The 15303-nt window shown below is 32.9% G+C and overlaps 2 protein-coding genes across 4 annotated transcripts; one reads left to right on the top strand and one right to left on the bottom strand.

The window, feature by feature from the left end:
* LOC109357505 (histone acetyltransferase GCN5-like) lies at window positions 1468–7976 on the top strand. Of its 3 annotated transcripts, XM_019601499.1 has the most exons (13): window positions 1473–2048; window positions 2701–2765; window positions 2965–3045; window positions 3139–3210; window positions 3620–3788; window positions 3890–3933; window positions 4263–4362; window positions 4868–4936; window positions 5242–5290; window positions 6034–6152; window positions 6333–6426; window positions 6571–6712; window positions 7636–7976. In XM_019601499.1, exons 1-13 carry the CDS (start codon window positions 1527–1529, stop codon window positions 7697–7699), a joined length of 1590 nt encoding a protein of 529 aa, XP_019457044.1. In that variant the 5' UTR covers window positions 1473–1526; the 3' UTR covers window positions 7700–7976. The 3 variants fall into 3 exon arrangements, with proteins under 3 accessions (XP_019457045.1, XP_019457046.1, XP_019457044.1); XM_019601500.1 differs by lacking the exons at window positions 5242–5290; window positions 6034–6152; window positions 6333–6426; window positions 6571–6712; window positions 7636–7976 and adding an exon at window positions 5040–5217 and having other exon boundaries at window positions 1468–2048; XM_019601501.1 differs by lacking the exons at window positions 5242–5290; window positions 6034–6152; window positions 6333–6426; window positions 6571–6712; window positions 7636–7976 and adding an exon at window positions 5040–5217 and having other exon boundaries at window positions 1468–2048; window positions 4263–4367.
* On the bottom strand, window positions 8952–13467 carry LOC109357459 (tryptophan synthase alpha chain-like). Its single transcript, XM_019601425.1, has 10 exons — window positions 13370–13467; window positions 12482–12689; window positions 11929–12075; window positions 11791–11856; window positions 11089–11197; window positions 10648–10724; window positions 10246–10323; window positions 9821–9898; window positions 9685–9744; window positions 8952–9311 (listed from the first exon to the last, which is right to left on the bottom strand). Exons 2-10 carry the CDS (start codon window positions 12668–12670, stop codon window positions 9177–9179), a joined length of 939 nt encoding a protein of 312 aa, XP_019456970.1. The 5' UTR covers window positions 12671–12689; window positions 13370–13467; the 3' UTR covers window positions 8952–9176.

Here is a 15303-nt window from a genome sequence, read left to right as displayed (position 1 = left end):
GGCTTTTTTTTTATGTTTGGGTGAGTTTAATCTCATGTTTATAAATTTATTTAGGACTATAAGTTAATCTTAGGTTTATTTAACATGACATCCATAATATATATAATAATAAACACAATAAGAGAATAATATAAACTTTAAAGTTGAATAAATGACAAATTAAAATTATAAGGAATGACAATGAGTCTGAATAGATCCAGATAATTTGCATTATGTGGACCTGCCTCATTCTATTATTTTGGACCCAAATCCATTTAGAATCTACATATATACCCGCAGGTTATTGGGTACTAATAAATCTATAAGTATCCATAAATTTAATAAATATTTAATAAATTAAAAACAACTTATATATTGTTATACATATTTTCTATAATCACTTGTTATTATAGATAATAAGAAAATAGATAATAATTACATGCTACTTAAATTTAAAACTTTTTACTAAAAACATAATTTAAAAATAAGATAAAAAAATATATCAAACGTATGAGACTCTTCCATCAACATGAAGTGTTATTAAACTCGAACCGTCAATGACTCTGTCATGATACTGAGTTACTGATTCAACCAGTGAGTCAAAGGTTGGACCGGTTAACTCGGTTTACATTAAAAGTACTAAAAAAATTCATAATATTACGTAACAATATTTAATAATCGTATACTCAACATTTAAAAACATTATCATCCCTACTTAAACAAAAAAAAAAGATTTTACTACTATAAAATGACACAAGTAAGTTGATAACATCATCAAACAACATATGACTATGTTTTAACTACAAGTCTACAACAAAAACGTATGATAAATTTAAAATTTAATTAAACAACAAATATTTTGTTATAATGTAAACTAACAAATAATAAACATAACTACAAATAAGTTAAAAGTATTTATTTTTTTTACTGAAAAACGACATTGATTTCTTTGTTTTTTTAAAAAATATTTTTTGTTTGACTTAGCTGGTCCAACTAGTCCGACTATCCGAGTCACTAGTTTTATGCTTAAACTAACCGAATCAACCCAATTTGATGCAAAACCGATTAGATGAGAGGCTCAGACCAGATAGATATCTGGTTCACGGTTGAACCATTCGGACTGACGGATTCGAGCTGAGTTTTATAACACTATCAACATAACATTACATCATAAATATGTATTAACAAAAATAACATCATCACAAAAAATATGTTTAGCTATCTTATTATATATATTTAGGAACTGCAATCTCATTACTTATTACCCAAATTAATTTGTTTAACAACAGGTCTCAAAGTCTTTTCTCCTATTTATAAGTAGATTAAAAAATACGGATTTAAACCACTCATATTTTGAGTATTATTGACAGATCCGAGTATCCATTACCATATCAATTTCGGAAAAAAGTAAGAAAGCAAGAAATCCATAATTTGAGTTATATATAATCCTCAATTGAATAATGTTTTAAGTGGGGGCATTGTAGTAAATATAATAACATCTTTTAAACTCCACAAAATCTATTTCTCATTTCTTCTTCATATAAAAAATGGACACTCACTCTCACGGCGGTGCCGGAAACCTTCGTTCCCGGAGCTCCCAATCCCAATCCCCTTCTCACTCCACCACCTCCTCCATCCACAAGCGCAAAATCTCTTCCTCCTTCGACCCCACCCTCACAACCAACGACGACCTTGATAGCATCTCCGCCCGTGCCAATCACTCCGATGACGATTCGGAAGAAGATGCCGTGGTGGATGACTATGAGGATAACTTCGATCAGGACAACGGTTCCTCGATGCGTACCTTCACCGCTGCGAGGCTAGACAATAGCACTAACAACACCACCAACCCTAGTTCTGCTCCAAGGAATAGTAAGCGCGATAATAATAACAATAATTCTGGTGTTAAGATTGAGAATTCTGATTCCGTCACCGCCAAAGATGCTGGTGCTGGCTCCGGGAGTTCTGTACCGGGGACTGTGGTTAAAGAGGACGCGGCTATGATATTCACTGATAATTTACAGACTAGTGGGGCTTACACCGCTAGGGAAGAGAGTCTTAAGAAAGAGGTTATTCTTTTTTTCATTTCTGAATTTTATGTAGAAAAACATAATGATTTTGTATTGCATTGTGTTTGATAACTCAAAAATTAGTTCAGTAATTTGTATAGGGGCTCGGGTTTTTCGAGGGTTTAGAATGTAGCTTATAAGGTAATGTGACAAAAAATAAGTGACATTTGTTGTCGGGAAGATGGACTTATTTCAATAAGCTATGAGATAAGCTATGAAGTTATAAGCTCATATTTGATATGCTACTTGAGATGAGTTGTGACTTATACAAGATTTACGTCATTTTGGACCTATTAGCTAGTTAATTTTTCTACAGTTCAGAGTCATTCTGTCAGCTGATCGGCTTTAATCTAGTTTATCAACTACTTGTCAAATAGAAATGTAGTCCTGAGTTGGATCGTGGGAAACCAAGAAAAGTTAATCTTTATTTGCTTGATTACGCTACTGAAAGTGGATAAGATGTCTGTGACTATTTGCAAGTGTGTGTGATAGAATGATTTGTTTCCAGGCATTATGATAGTTTCACGTTTGGCTTTTGTTTCCTTGGTTTATGGGTACATAAAATAATTTCTCACATGCTACTTTGATAATTCGTGGTGATAGGCATTCATTGGTCGCGTTTTTTATCATATAGTGATTTGGAAAATTTCAGGAGGAAGCAGGAAGGCTCAAATTTGTATGTCTTTCGAATGACGGTATTGATGATCATATGGTTTGGTATGTATTTCTGCCTTCTCCTGAAAATTTATTCTGCATTACTGATGCCCTCATTTGCATTTCGGCAAGTAACATATAGTAAGTTATGCATTATTCGTAGCAACTTACTGGATGAGATTCAGTAAGCAATTTCTGTCGTTAGCAGTATAATAATTGATGATACTTAGTTCCATTTTTGCTTTTATTGTTCGTTCCTCAGGTTGATAGGATTGAAGAATATATTTGCTAGACAACTTCCGAACATGCCTAAGGAGTACATTGTCCGACTTGTTATGGATAGGTAATGCTAACGCTGTTTTTAAGTATCTGACGTACTTTCTTATGCATAACGTGTTTACATAATTACATAACGTGTTTTTTGTTGGATTTTCAGGACCCATAAGTCTGTAATGGTCATAAGACATAATCACGTCGTTGGAGGCATTACATATCGTCCATATGTAACGTAATAATTTACTTTTTCTTCAGTTTCCAGCATTCTGCGATTTTTTATCCCAATTTCTACATTTGGTTCATTTTTTTGTTCGTTCTTGTATCAATATCTGAGAACTTACAATAGCTAATATCAAAGATTAGCTAATAAAAAAAGGTGATCTGTTTTACTGTTTTATATCCTCTTATGAGAATATTTGACTATGGTTGCTAATGATAAAATGCTTTTCAAGGTCAATATAATATTGAGAAAAAATGAATATTCTAGGACCCAGTCTAGTAGTATTTTTACAAAAAAGAAGAAGCTTTAAATAGGTATTTATTCGCTTTTATTTCGTTGTTATTTTTGTCTCTTGCTTACTTACATGTATGCCTTAATCTATAGTTTTTTTATTAATTTTATTGTGTTATGTGATTAATAGCCAGAGGTTTGGTGAGATAGCCTTCTGTGCGATAACAGCTGATGAGCAAGTAAAAGGTTACGGTACCAGATTGATGAATCACTTAAAACAGTATGCACGCGATTTAGATGGGTTGACACATTTTCTCACATATGCTGACAATAATGCTGTTGGCTATTTTGTCAAACAGGTCCAGTGATTCATATTTGAGATCCTTTTCATCTGTGGTTTATGACTACTTATTTCTGTGCTTTCTTTAGATATTGCAATGATATTTGTTTGTGTTGTCAGGGATTTACGAAAGAGATCCACTTGGACAAAGATCGATGGCAAGGGTATGTTATACTCGATCCTCTTTGGAGAGTTTCTTCATGAACTGCTTATTTATACAGTTGTGTTGTTGTATATTATCTATGAGAATTCATTATAATTAATTGTCATCTCAATCGGGAAAGGTAATGAGTTGGATAGCAGCCCCATAGTTTAGAGGGAGAGGAAGGCAGAAAAAATCTCGAAGTGAAACCATTAGGACGGATCTAGACCTAATGTCCTATGGAAGAGTTGTTTTTTTATAGAACACAATGGTGTTATTTGATCCATGTGGCCGACCCCACCAGACCTAGCGGCAAAAGGCTTTGATTGTTGTTGTTGCTGTTGTTTTCAGTTATATAAAGGATTATGATGGAGGAATTCTCATGGAATGCAAGATTGATCCAAAGCTTCCTTACACTGATTTGTCAACTATGATTCGCCGACAAAGGCAGGTAAGGTAATATGTATTTTTTAATTTGCATTACTTGAGGTACTCCTAGATTAGTGCACAATAAAATGCACTAATGAACTTTCTTACCAAAAGTTTTATTGTATTTCATTCAGTTAAAAATAGAACAGCCTTAACATTTTTCATTTGAAGGCAAGTTAAAAATGGAACAGCCTTATTGTATTTCATTCAGTTAAATATGATGGTGGTAGTTGGATAGAATAGAAGTGTCCTTGGGATATATATATATATATATATATATGTATGTTTTTACTCTCTGAGTTAAGTACAAGGATCAACACCATTCTATTCCCCTGGTGAGTGCTGTGAGATTAAGTTAAATCCCAAAGATTAACACAGCTCATCAATAAATATAAAACAACAAATTTTTGTGTTGTATTTTCGGTCATTTAAGTATTTTATCTTGGTTTCTATTTGATTGTTGATTATTATTTTTTTGTATTTCTCAATTCATGGTGTGTTGCTCATTATTGGTTTTATAATGTTAGGCAATTGATGAAAAGATCAGAGAGCTGTCAAACTGTCATATTGTTTATCCTGGAATTGATTTCCAGAAGGTATAAGGCATTATCGATTTTGCATATTTCTGTCATTCATGTAAAGCAGCTTAAGTTTTCTCTATACAGAAGTGATTTTCGTTAATTTGGGTTCTGTTATCAGCTCAGTGAAGATTGCATTTGGCATACTTGCACAATTGTACAGGACACACAATTGCATGTATACCAACTTCCTTCACAATGTGTCGGGGAGAGGATCATCTATTTTTGTCGCCAAAATTGCATTTTTCATAATTTTCGTATTTGTATGATTATAGAACACGTGGTATATTAACCTTTTTCCCCTCCTGATTAACACTATGCAGAAAGAAGCTGGTATTCCAAAAAAAATTATCAAAGATATCCCTGGTTTGAGTAAGTACTTAATTCTCCATCCTTGTTTAGCAACTTATTAATATTTTTTAATTTGGATGCCTGTCGGAAAAAATATACACACCTGCCTTCAAAATAGCATGCTTTGTGTTATCATTTTCAGCAGGTTTTTCCGAGTTTGTTAACTATTCCTTTATATGATAACATGTCCACTTCTCGTCCAAAACCTTATGCTGGCCTCTTAACCTTTTTACTGCTTAATGCTGACTTCTGACGGAATCCCACATTCCCGCTATTTAGCTTCACTTTTTTGTCTCAGTTCCAGCGGTATTATGTTATAGATTTTTATCTAAAAATTATAGTCATAGATTGTGCCTATATCAATATTTGATTTCCTGTGACTTATGTCGTAAAAAATTAATGCTATGTTTGGAATTTCTTTAGTGAAGGGAATGGGTGGAAGGACTGTTACTCTTCCTTATTTGGATGTTTAAGTAAATGTAGAGGAATGTTATTTCCCTTTATTTGATTTAAGATAAACCATGTTCCCTTTTCTTCCCTAAGTTCCCTTCCTCTCTCATCCGTTAAAATCTTCCAAAGAAGATCGGGATCAGTTTTCCTCTCCCTTCCCCTTTCCTTCCATCCAAACATCGCATAACAGATTTGTTTATCAACTTTGTCGAAAATTGACCCATAATGTTCTTATGAGTGAGATGCTTTATTTTGGCATAATTTTTTTCGGAACTTCCTGAATGTTTATGGTGACTGGCTAAATACAATAACAGGAGAGGCTGGATGGACTCCTGATCAGTGGGGTCATTCACGTTTCCGAACTTTAACTGTTTCTACAGATGGTGCTGTAAATCAAAAACATTTGACTGCTTTTATGCGTTCTCTTCTAAAGGCAAGTTGCTTATGTTCCTCAAACCTTGATTTAAATTTTCATTCATTTAACTTTCAGTCGAATAACTGAAAACACTGCAAATTCGATGAGAGCATTGATGAGCATACTCTTATTCGGTCAGAACAGAATAGTTACATGGTTGAGAAGTCAATTCTTATAATTGAATTATCTTTTTAGCAGTCAATGCACGATCATGCTGATGCTTGGCCATTCAAGGAACCAGTTGATGCACGGGATGTTCCAGATTATTATGACATCATCAAAGATCCAATGGGTAAGTACCCTTATATGTCCTTGAACTTGTATCTGGAAGCATTCTTTCTTATAACCTTTTCACCCTTTTTTCGGGCATTTCATGCTTGAGTTAGTTGTATCTTTTGCAATTGTGTCTTTATTAATAATGGTAATGTGAGTGCAGATTTGAAGACAATGAGTAAGAGGGTGGAATCAGAGCAATATTATGTCACATTTGAGATGTTTGTTGCGGATGTCAGAAGAATGTTTTCGAATGCGCGCACTTACAACTCTCCAGAAACCATTTACTACAAATGTTCTACAAGGCATGGTTTTTCAACCCCTTATTTTCCTTTTTCATTTCCTAATCCTTTTAAGTACCATTTGGTATGATATTGAGCACATTCTTGAACATACATTTTCATTTGCATAGTCAATCTTTTCTCATTCATGAATAAGTCACATTCCAAAACAAGATATTCAAAAATGTAAATACATATCTGATACCAAATTTACCTTAGAGTTTCTATTTGAGCATTTAAAATTTGACACTGAAACAACACCTTACTAACATTTAGATATGTACATCTATTTAGGAGTGAGCAGGACCCGGCCCTACCCGCTCACCCAACACGACCCTATCATGATCGGGTTCGAATAGGGTCGGGTTTAATCGGGTCTAGGGCCGAGTTCGGGTTCAAAAAATAGACTCAATCAATATTTAGGGTCAGGTAGAGACCAAGCATGACCCGACTCGTCCTATGGTCACTCACTCATCATGTTTGTATGTATTTCTACTCAAATGGGTACAGAGTAATTATACCCTTTTGGTCGAAAGTATTATTGATTCTTTAATTTTTTCATTATATATACATGATTAATAATATATATATACATATATCATTTTATATGTCAAATTACATATTCATAATAGTAAATAATATTGAGAAGTTTTTATCTAAAATGAGTTTGCATTATATTTAATCGGGTCTAGGCCGGGTCAGGTTTAAAAACTGACTCGGTCGATATTAAGGCTTGGGCTAGCTTCGGGTCTAGGGTCAGGTCCGGGCTCAAAAAAATGACCCGATCAACATTTAGGCCTGGGTAAGGACAAACCTTAACCCGGCCCAACCCGGTCCATGCTTACCCCTACATCTATTCTAGTTTTACATGTAGTATTTAACCCCATCTACAAAATAATTATTGAATATGTGAACTATGATGCTTACATCATTGTATCTTTATGCAGGCTAGAAGCACACTTTCACAGCAAAGTGGCATTGGGACTACAATCTGGTACCAAAATCCAATAGGGGCACTTATATAGACACTTATGTCCTACTTTTGTCAAGTATAGATGTTATTTATGTGTCTATCATTGGTTGTTACAATCATATTGTTGATATTCTGGAAAAAAACTTAGTTAGCTGTTGAATGTTAAGACATGGATCACCTTTTATTCTCGCTGTACTATATGAAATCTTTGCTGATTCATACAGATTACTGAAAGAAAATGTTTCTTTATTGATTCAAATGTTATACCTATGAGATGAGGATAGAGAAATAAGAAAATACCGAATGGCTTCCAAATTGACAGGTTACTGTGAGCTTATTCTTGCGGCTATGCGACAAAAATTTGATATATTTGCAGGGATAAAAATATATTTAAGTCTTCTCTTTTTTATTAATTATTATTAAAGGCAACACTTAAAGACAAATTTTACCTTCTTGGTAGCAAAACTTTTGTGTATAATGAGGGGTGGCCATGAGTTAGTTAGGTATTCATCTAAAACTAGATTTGAACTATACAAATGTTGGTGGATTATAAACAAGTTTTAGTTTGCATGCAAGAGTTGGTAGGGTACATTACTAATCTCAACTCATACAAACAAATCAACAAGATGTAGATCTAGTGGTGTAAAGTCTCACTGGATTCCGAAGGTCGATGGTTCGATTCCTGGGAGCGACACTTGTTGGGAGAGGTAGTCATGAAACCTAAAAGGGATTAGTTCCTTACCCAAAAAGGTGAGGGGCAAGCCCTTAAATCTCTGGTTTATTACATGTTTACTTTTTGCATTAAAGACATTTTTTATTCTAATTTGTATTTTTCTAAAGTCCATCTTTATGATCCTCTATACATGATTCGGTTCTTTTACGAGTGAGTCAAGTACCTCTTCTCTACTTCTGAGAGACGATAACCTTGTCTTTCGACTTTGAAAATTCTGTTTCTTTTATGTTTATTGTAGGACTCATACAATAACATATTTCAATAAACATCACCTTCATTGAAATAGACGAACATTTTGCTCATTCAGAAATCTACACAACACTCTCTACCTTGTGACTTTAATTGTAACTCAAATATTGGCTTTATGGTTTTTTTTTGAAGAACTTTTGGTTGAAAAGTGTGACATTTTCTTTTGGTGATATGATTTGAATAAACGAACACAAGTATGTTCTTCTCAACATAGTGGAGTGATACCAACAATCTCAAAATCATAAATAGAGAAACTCTCTTACCTTTCACATTATTTGCTATCCATATGATCATTTAGAAAGAGAATCTTTGTCACCAATATTATTTAGTTCTTTAAATTTGTAAAATCCTCCAAATAGTTTAACTTAACATCTCAAAACACATTAACAAAAAAACCGCCTTTTCTTTTAGGAGAAAATGCTGCCTTATATAAGCACTAAACCCAAAATGATTCACTAAAAAAACCCTTATTGAATCCATTATTATCTATGGAGACATAACCACTACAAGTTTGAATAATTTGAAGTGTTATTCTAAGGAAGTGCTGATTTTAAGGAGAGGGTGAAGTTTTCCAGTTCTTTCAATCCTTCTTCAGGAGTTTTGGCCTCACCAAGCAACTTCACAATAGCACTTCCAACAATCACACCATCAGCACCCCAAGCTACTACCTGCAGTAGTAAATTATATACTTCATAATCAAATTACAACATTCATTGAAGCTAGTGTTTTAAATTACGGCAGTGGTCGCGATTGCACTAGCATTGCGGTCATTGCAGCCATTGCGATGCAGATTGTGACCGTTGCAGTGTGAATTATTTTGTGATTAAAAAAATATTTTTGAATTCGATGCGGCCTGATGTGGTTATGTTGTGGCCCGATGTGGCCGCATCATTGTGATTCAGAATCACACCGCAATTGCAGTGTGATGCGGTTGCGGCAGTTACCGCAACCGCAATACTGCGGCCACATTGCAATATTGCAACCGCTATTTAAATTACTGATTGAAGCATAAGGACAATAACATTTGGACACTGAACTTACCTGTTTCACATGCTCAGGTTTCGATATTCCGAAACCAACCGCGACGGGCTTATTTGTTGCCTGAAAAATAACAAGACTTGTATAACATGTTCTACAACATACAGCTGGAGTGGAGACCAAGATTAAACAGACAAACCTCTTTAATTTCCTTCAAAAGAGCTTCAACCTTGACGCTAACCGATGCTCGAGCTCCGGTCACCCCCACTGAGCTCACCTATCGTTTTAATCAACAAAAGGTTAACGACATTCGCTGAAAGAATTCGACAATAGAAAGGTAGGCAAGATATTTTCTGTGACTTGTATCACTGTCAAGTTTGACAATAGAAAGGCAGCAAGCTTACCTTTACATCGAGGCTCACCCTTAAGGACAATAACAGTCCGTTTGGGGAAAAATGAACCACAAAGCAACAGATATTGAAATTTAATTATGTATTTGAAATAGTGAGAGAAATTATACAGAAGATCACATAGACATACTACCTTGGCAAGTGCAAAATAAATAAAATTGAATGAGAACTAGGAAGAGGACAAAAACGTATCATGGCCGAAAGAAGCTCTTACAAGATACACAAATCCTTCCGCAGCCTCAACAATGGATTTCATCCGGTTCGTTGGAGTGGTAGGTGTGGTCAGGAGCACCTTAATAACAATCAAAGAAGCAAATATTCCAAATCAAACGAGATATACACGCGTGCTAAACAAAATTAAAAGAAAAAATTTAACACCAGAAAATTTATATATGCAAAAGGCCAAAAAGTATAATGTGGTATAATACAATGATGTTGTTCATAACAAAATTTCATAGTTCATGATCACCACCACGCCTCGTATGTTCTTACATACATATAAATTCATAATACAAAAAATGAAGTTTACCGCTACTCTATCATTGCGCGCAGCACTATAAGGATACTCCATTTGAATTCAAGAAATAAACTGAGAACATTTCGGAGGTAAACAAACCAGTTCAATTCCGTGCTTCTTAGCTTCCGTCCTTAAAGTCTCGGTCTCCTCCAGAGGAACATCTGGGACAACAAGCCCTACAAACATATTGGAAAAATAAGTGCACTGTCCTGATTACCAAACTGGAGTGAAAAGAGAAAAACACAAACATGTTTTTATTTTATAAGCAATTTCCTTGTTGATGTAGCCGATATAGAAACCTTAACCAGAACTCGATAGGAGCGTATAGAGATGCTTTATTTTATAATAATGAAATTAAAGATAACTAATTTAGAAAAATCCAAATACCTAGCTTTTAAGTATAGCACATGTCAAACACCTTTCATTATCTCGTCTACGCATTTTATGACATTGTTTATCACGGAAATTGTTCAAAAAATAGCCATGATAGCACAATGTACTAAACTTATGCTATTTGAAAAAATATTACTTGTATCTCACCATGTACACCACTGTCTCTTATGATGGACATAAATCTCCCAGTACCGCGCTTCAGTATGGCATTGTAATATGTAAACAGTGCAATTGGACAAGATAACTGTGGAATAACCTGCCGAATCAACCATTAAGAAGGTTCATCAGTACATAAATCTACGAGAAGATAACTCGCCAAAGGATCAAAATGGTGGTATACAACATGGTTTCACGTGTTTAAATAAGATGAATGCAATGGAAGAAATAGACGTAATCTGGAAAAGTGAAAGTATCATAATAAATACTTGCAGTGTGCACCTTGTTACGAACAATAACATCGGATATTAACTATCTCTCTATATTAACTTATACAACAAAAGTAACACAATTATATAAGTGTATGAAACATTGGTGCATCACTGGTTACAGCTACCGAAGTCTAATAGCATGATAATAGGCTATGATAACAAGGGTTGAGGGCTTAAAGACCTTAGGGTCTAACAGCATATCCTTCCCTTTTTAAGAACAAAAGTAAAGTAAAGGAAAGATATCAAAATGGTGCAAACCACGTCGAAAATGATTTTCACCACTACTGTCAATTAAAGACGATGGCTGGTGGAAAAGGTAATAAATGATTTGCAAAGGGGAAATAATTATTGCCGAAGGGGTCAGTATAATTAGCTTTTGACGACAAAAATTAGTAAACTGCAAGGAGTTGCACCAATTTACCTCCTTCAACATAGAAATAACCCCGTCGAAATTAGTCCCCCTTGCCAAAGCACGTGTGGCAGCAGCCTGAACAGAAAGACATGTCAGTTCAAGAATCAGGTAGTATAAGTTCTCATTAAAGTGAAGAAAGTATCAAACCTGAATAACAGGACCATCGGCCAAAGGATCAGAGTATGGAACACCGAGCTCAATTATATCAGAACCACAAGAGTCAAGCACTTTCAGTGCTTCTGCAGTGGTTGAAAGATCAGGATCACCAGCTGTGATGAATGGAATCAAAGCCACCTGAACACAAATATACTTCTTAGTATAAAATCATTTCGCGGTCAAGAATCGAGAAAAATAACCAACCAACATATAAAAATAATTATTAGCCCTTACAACTAAGAACAGAAAAACCATAGATTTAATTTAACAAAGCATGTGCTGGAGTATATTGGAGTGTAAAAATGTAATACTGTATCAGAATATTGGCAACGTTTCTCGGCTTTCTAACACTTTATCAGCACCATTCTCTTATTTTCTTAGTCAATTGAACTATACCACAATTCAATAGCATGGAACGTGGAACCATCAAATTGGCATGCATAAATAATAAAAACATTACTGAATGGTAGAGATAAATGTAACTCCGAATAGAAAACATGTCATCCAGGAATTCTAGAGAGAAAAAAGAGAGATAAGCACTTACTTTTCCTTCCTTTTTCAATCTGGTGAATGTTTCAGAGAGCCCAACTGTTTCCATTGTTTTGATAGCGGCAGACACCGGAGTGTATCTTTTGACTGAAACGAAACCTTTCTTGGAGGGAAAACCTTTGAGGAAATTGACCTCAGGTTTCTTCAATTGCAAAAAGCAACTTGATTTCAGAGCAATAGCCATAAAAATCAGTTCTTTTCCACTGAGAAAATCACATTGTATTAATCATAACCACAATCAAATGAAGATAGCTCAAAAAACACGATATTACCGAGAACGAAAACATGAATCCTTATGGTAGATAAACATGAAATATCTATAATTTCTAGCTCTACCACAGATTTGTAAACACACATTATAGTAAAAAGCTTAATTAAGCACTTACTCAATAACTTTTTTGCTAGCACTTATAAGATCTTGTGTAGAGCTTATTTGAGCCTATCAGAACAACTTGTAAAAATAATCTAACAAAATAGCTTATGGCTTTCCTCTAAGTTAATTTTAACTTATTTAAAAATCTTCCAAACTCCCATTTATCAATATGTTAAAAAAACGGAATCAAAATCTGTGTAATCAATCCAACAAACTTGACAAGTTCATAGCACATTCTACAATCCCATTCAAAAATCAGAATGGTTGAAAAAACCCAAAATCATAAATGCAATCAACCAAGTAAATAATACCAAAGATTGCATTTTTATCACTTCACAGTTTGATTAATGAATTTGGGTAGCAGAACAACACAGTGAGTGTATGAAGAATTTGAGTGACCAAAATTGAATGAATAAATGAAGAATGAATGAATGAGAAGATGAAGAAATAAATAGAGAAAGTTTTAAAAGAGTGGAAAGTAGAAGAAGCAGAGTAAAAGAATCATCGTACCTGGTTGGGAAAAATCAAAAGTTGAAAGGGTCAAAGGATAGAGATAGAATGATGTTGTTGTGAGTCTTCTACCTCTCTCTCCTTCAATCCAAAACTTAAAAGCTAGGTTTGGTTGTGAAAAATAAATGAAAAATTGATGGGAAATAATAAAATATCAGTTCAATTTAGGAGTGAGTTGATCCAATTATGATTGAGTCCAAATAAGGATATGTTAGATCGAATTTGGATTCAAAATTTAGATCTAAGATATTTAGGGTCGGACAACGACTAAACATAACTCAACTTTTCATTTTACTTATGATAATACAACAAAATATAACTATTAATATAATTATTATTTTCATTTCACTTTCATTCTATTTTCTATTATACCAAATAACTAAAAAATTACCATATTTTTTATCTATTCTCTTCTCTAAGCTTTTTTTTTCCTAAATTTGTCTTTCCTTATCTTTTCTTTTTGTAAAAAAAACATAGTGTTAGTTTTGACTTGTTTTGTTTTCTTTTGTGAAGAAGGACTTTGTCCTTTTCACTTTGTAGAGAAGGGCCTCACATTGGGGTATAATTGTCATTCTAATCAACCTAACAAATCCATCACAAGCTAGTTGATTCATCCCTAATAAGTGAGGAGGATTTTGTTACACCTAACTTTGTTATGGATATTAATTAATATTTACTTCCTTATTAAAAATTTATATATTTTATAAGGAATTTTCACTTATTTCAAGAAAATATAAAATTGTTTGGTGTGATGTTTGTTTTATTCTAAAATATTGACTAAATACAGATAAAAATACAGCTTAGGAAATAATTACAATAAGAAAGTAATAGTTATATTTATAAAAAAGTAGTTTTGGGATAGCAAATAATTGATAAATTCATGTTCCTCTAATTTTTATTTTTTAAATAAAAATAAAAAGCATTTAAACTACTTTTATAAATAATTTTTGGTACATTAATAGGGTGTGACTCCCATTTTTTAACATTGTTAATTTCCCCCAATTTTTTTGGGTAAGAAACTAATCATTTTGAAGTATATAGTTGTCACTTCCGACAAATATCATTTCCAAAAATCAATCTCTTGATATTTTGTTTTTCTGTGATCTTGTTGGTCTTACATCATTAAACCAATATTCCGTTGATAATCATCATCCACTTGTTTTATTTGTTAGAATTATAATAGGTTCATGTATAGATTTTCTTGAGAATTCAAATTTGAGATATTTTAAATGGAATTATTGTAATCAAATGTTCAAAATTATATAAAATTAACTAGCAGTGTACCGGTGCACTTGCACAGGTCGTTTCTTTGTTTATGCATAATGCAACTATAATATATATATATATTTTATAATATCAATAAATTATGTATTGAACCATTATATTTTTTTTCATTTATATAGTTTCAATATTAACATTGATTTTTGAGTGTATATGTAGAAAGTGTGATTATAAAAAATTATAAATGCGTTTGTATAAGCATTTATTTGTTGAAAGTGTGATTATAATAATATTTCACCTCTATATTCTCTATATAAAATTATAAATATAAGGAGTTATTTTTGCATCATATTTTTTGTGATTACGTTTATAAGTATCATATAAAGTCATAAGGATTTTTTAGCATATCTCTTAAATGCTTATGTTTTATTTTAGATTAATGTTCATTGTGTATAAATATTTGAATATATTTTTAGCATTCAAATATTGTATAATTAAATGTTATTTATTTGATTATGTTTTAGCTAATAATTATTGTATGAAAATAACTCATAAATTAAAAACACATTAAGTTAGGATTTGACGGATATTTTTTCCTAATAATTTAGAATAATAAAAAGAGTCTAATAATTAATTTGTTAGTCTTATATATTCCTAATTAAAATACATATATTTTCCATTAATATATCTACCATTGTTATCTTTTAATTAAA

Source organism: Lupinus angustifolius, chromosome LG09 (genome assembly GCF_001865875.1).
Source record: "Lupinus angustifolius cultivar Tanjil chromosome LG09, LupAngTanjil_v1.0, whole genome shotgun sequence".
Lineage (NCBI taxonomy): Eukaryota > Viridiplantae > Streptophyta > Magnoliopsida > Fabales > Fabaceae > Lupinus > Lupinus angustifolius.
This window is presented reverse-complemented; position numbering and strand designations above follow the sequence as displayed.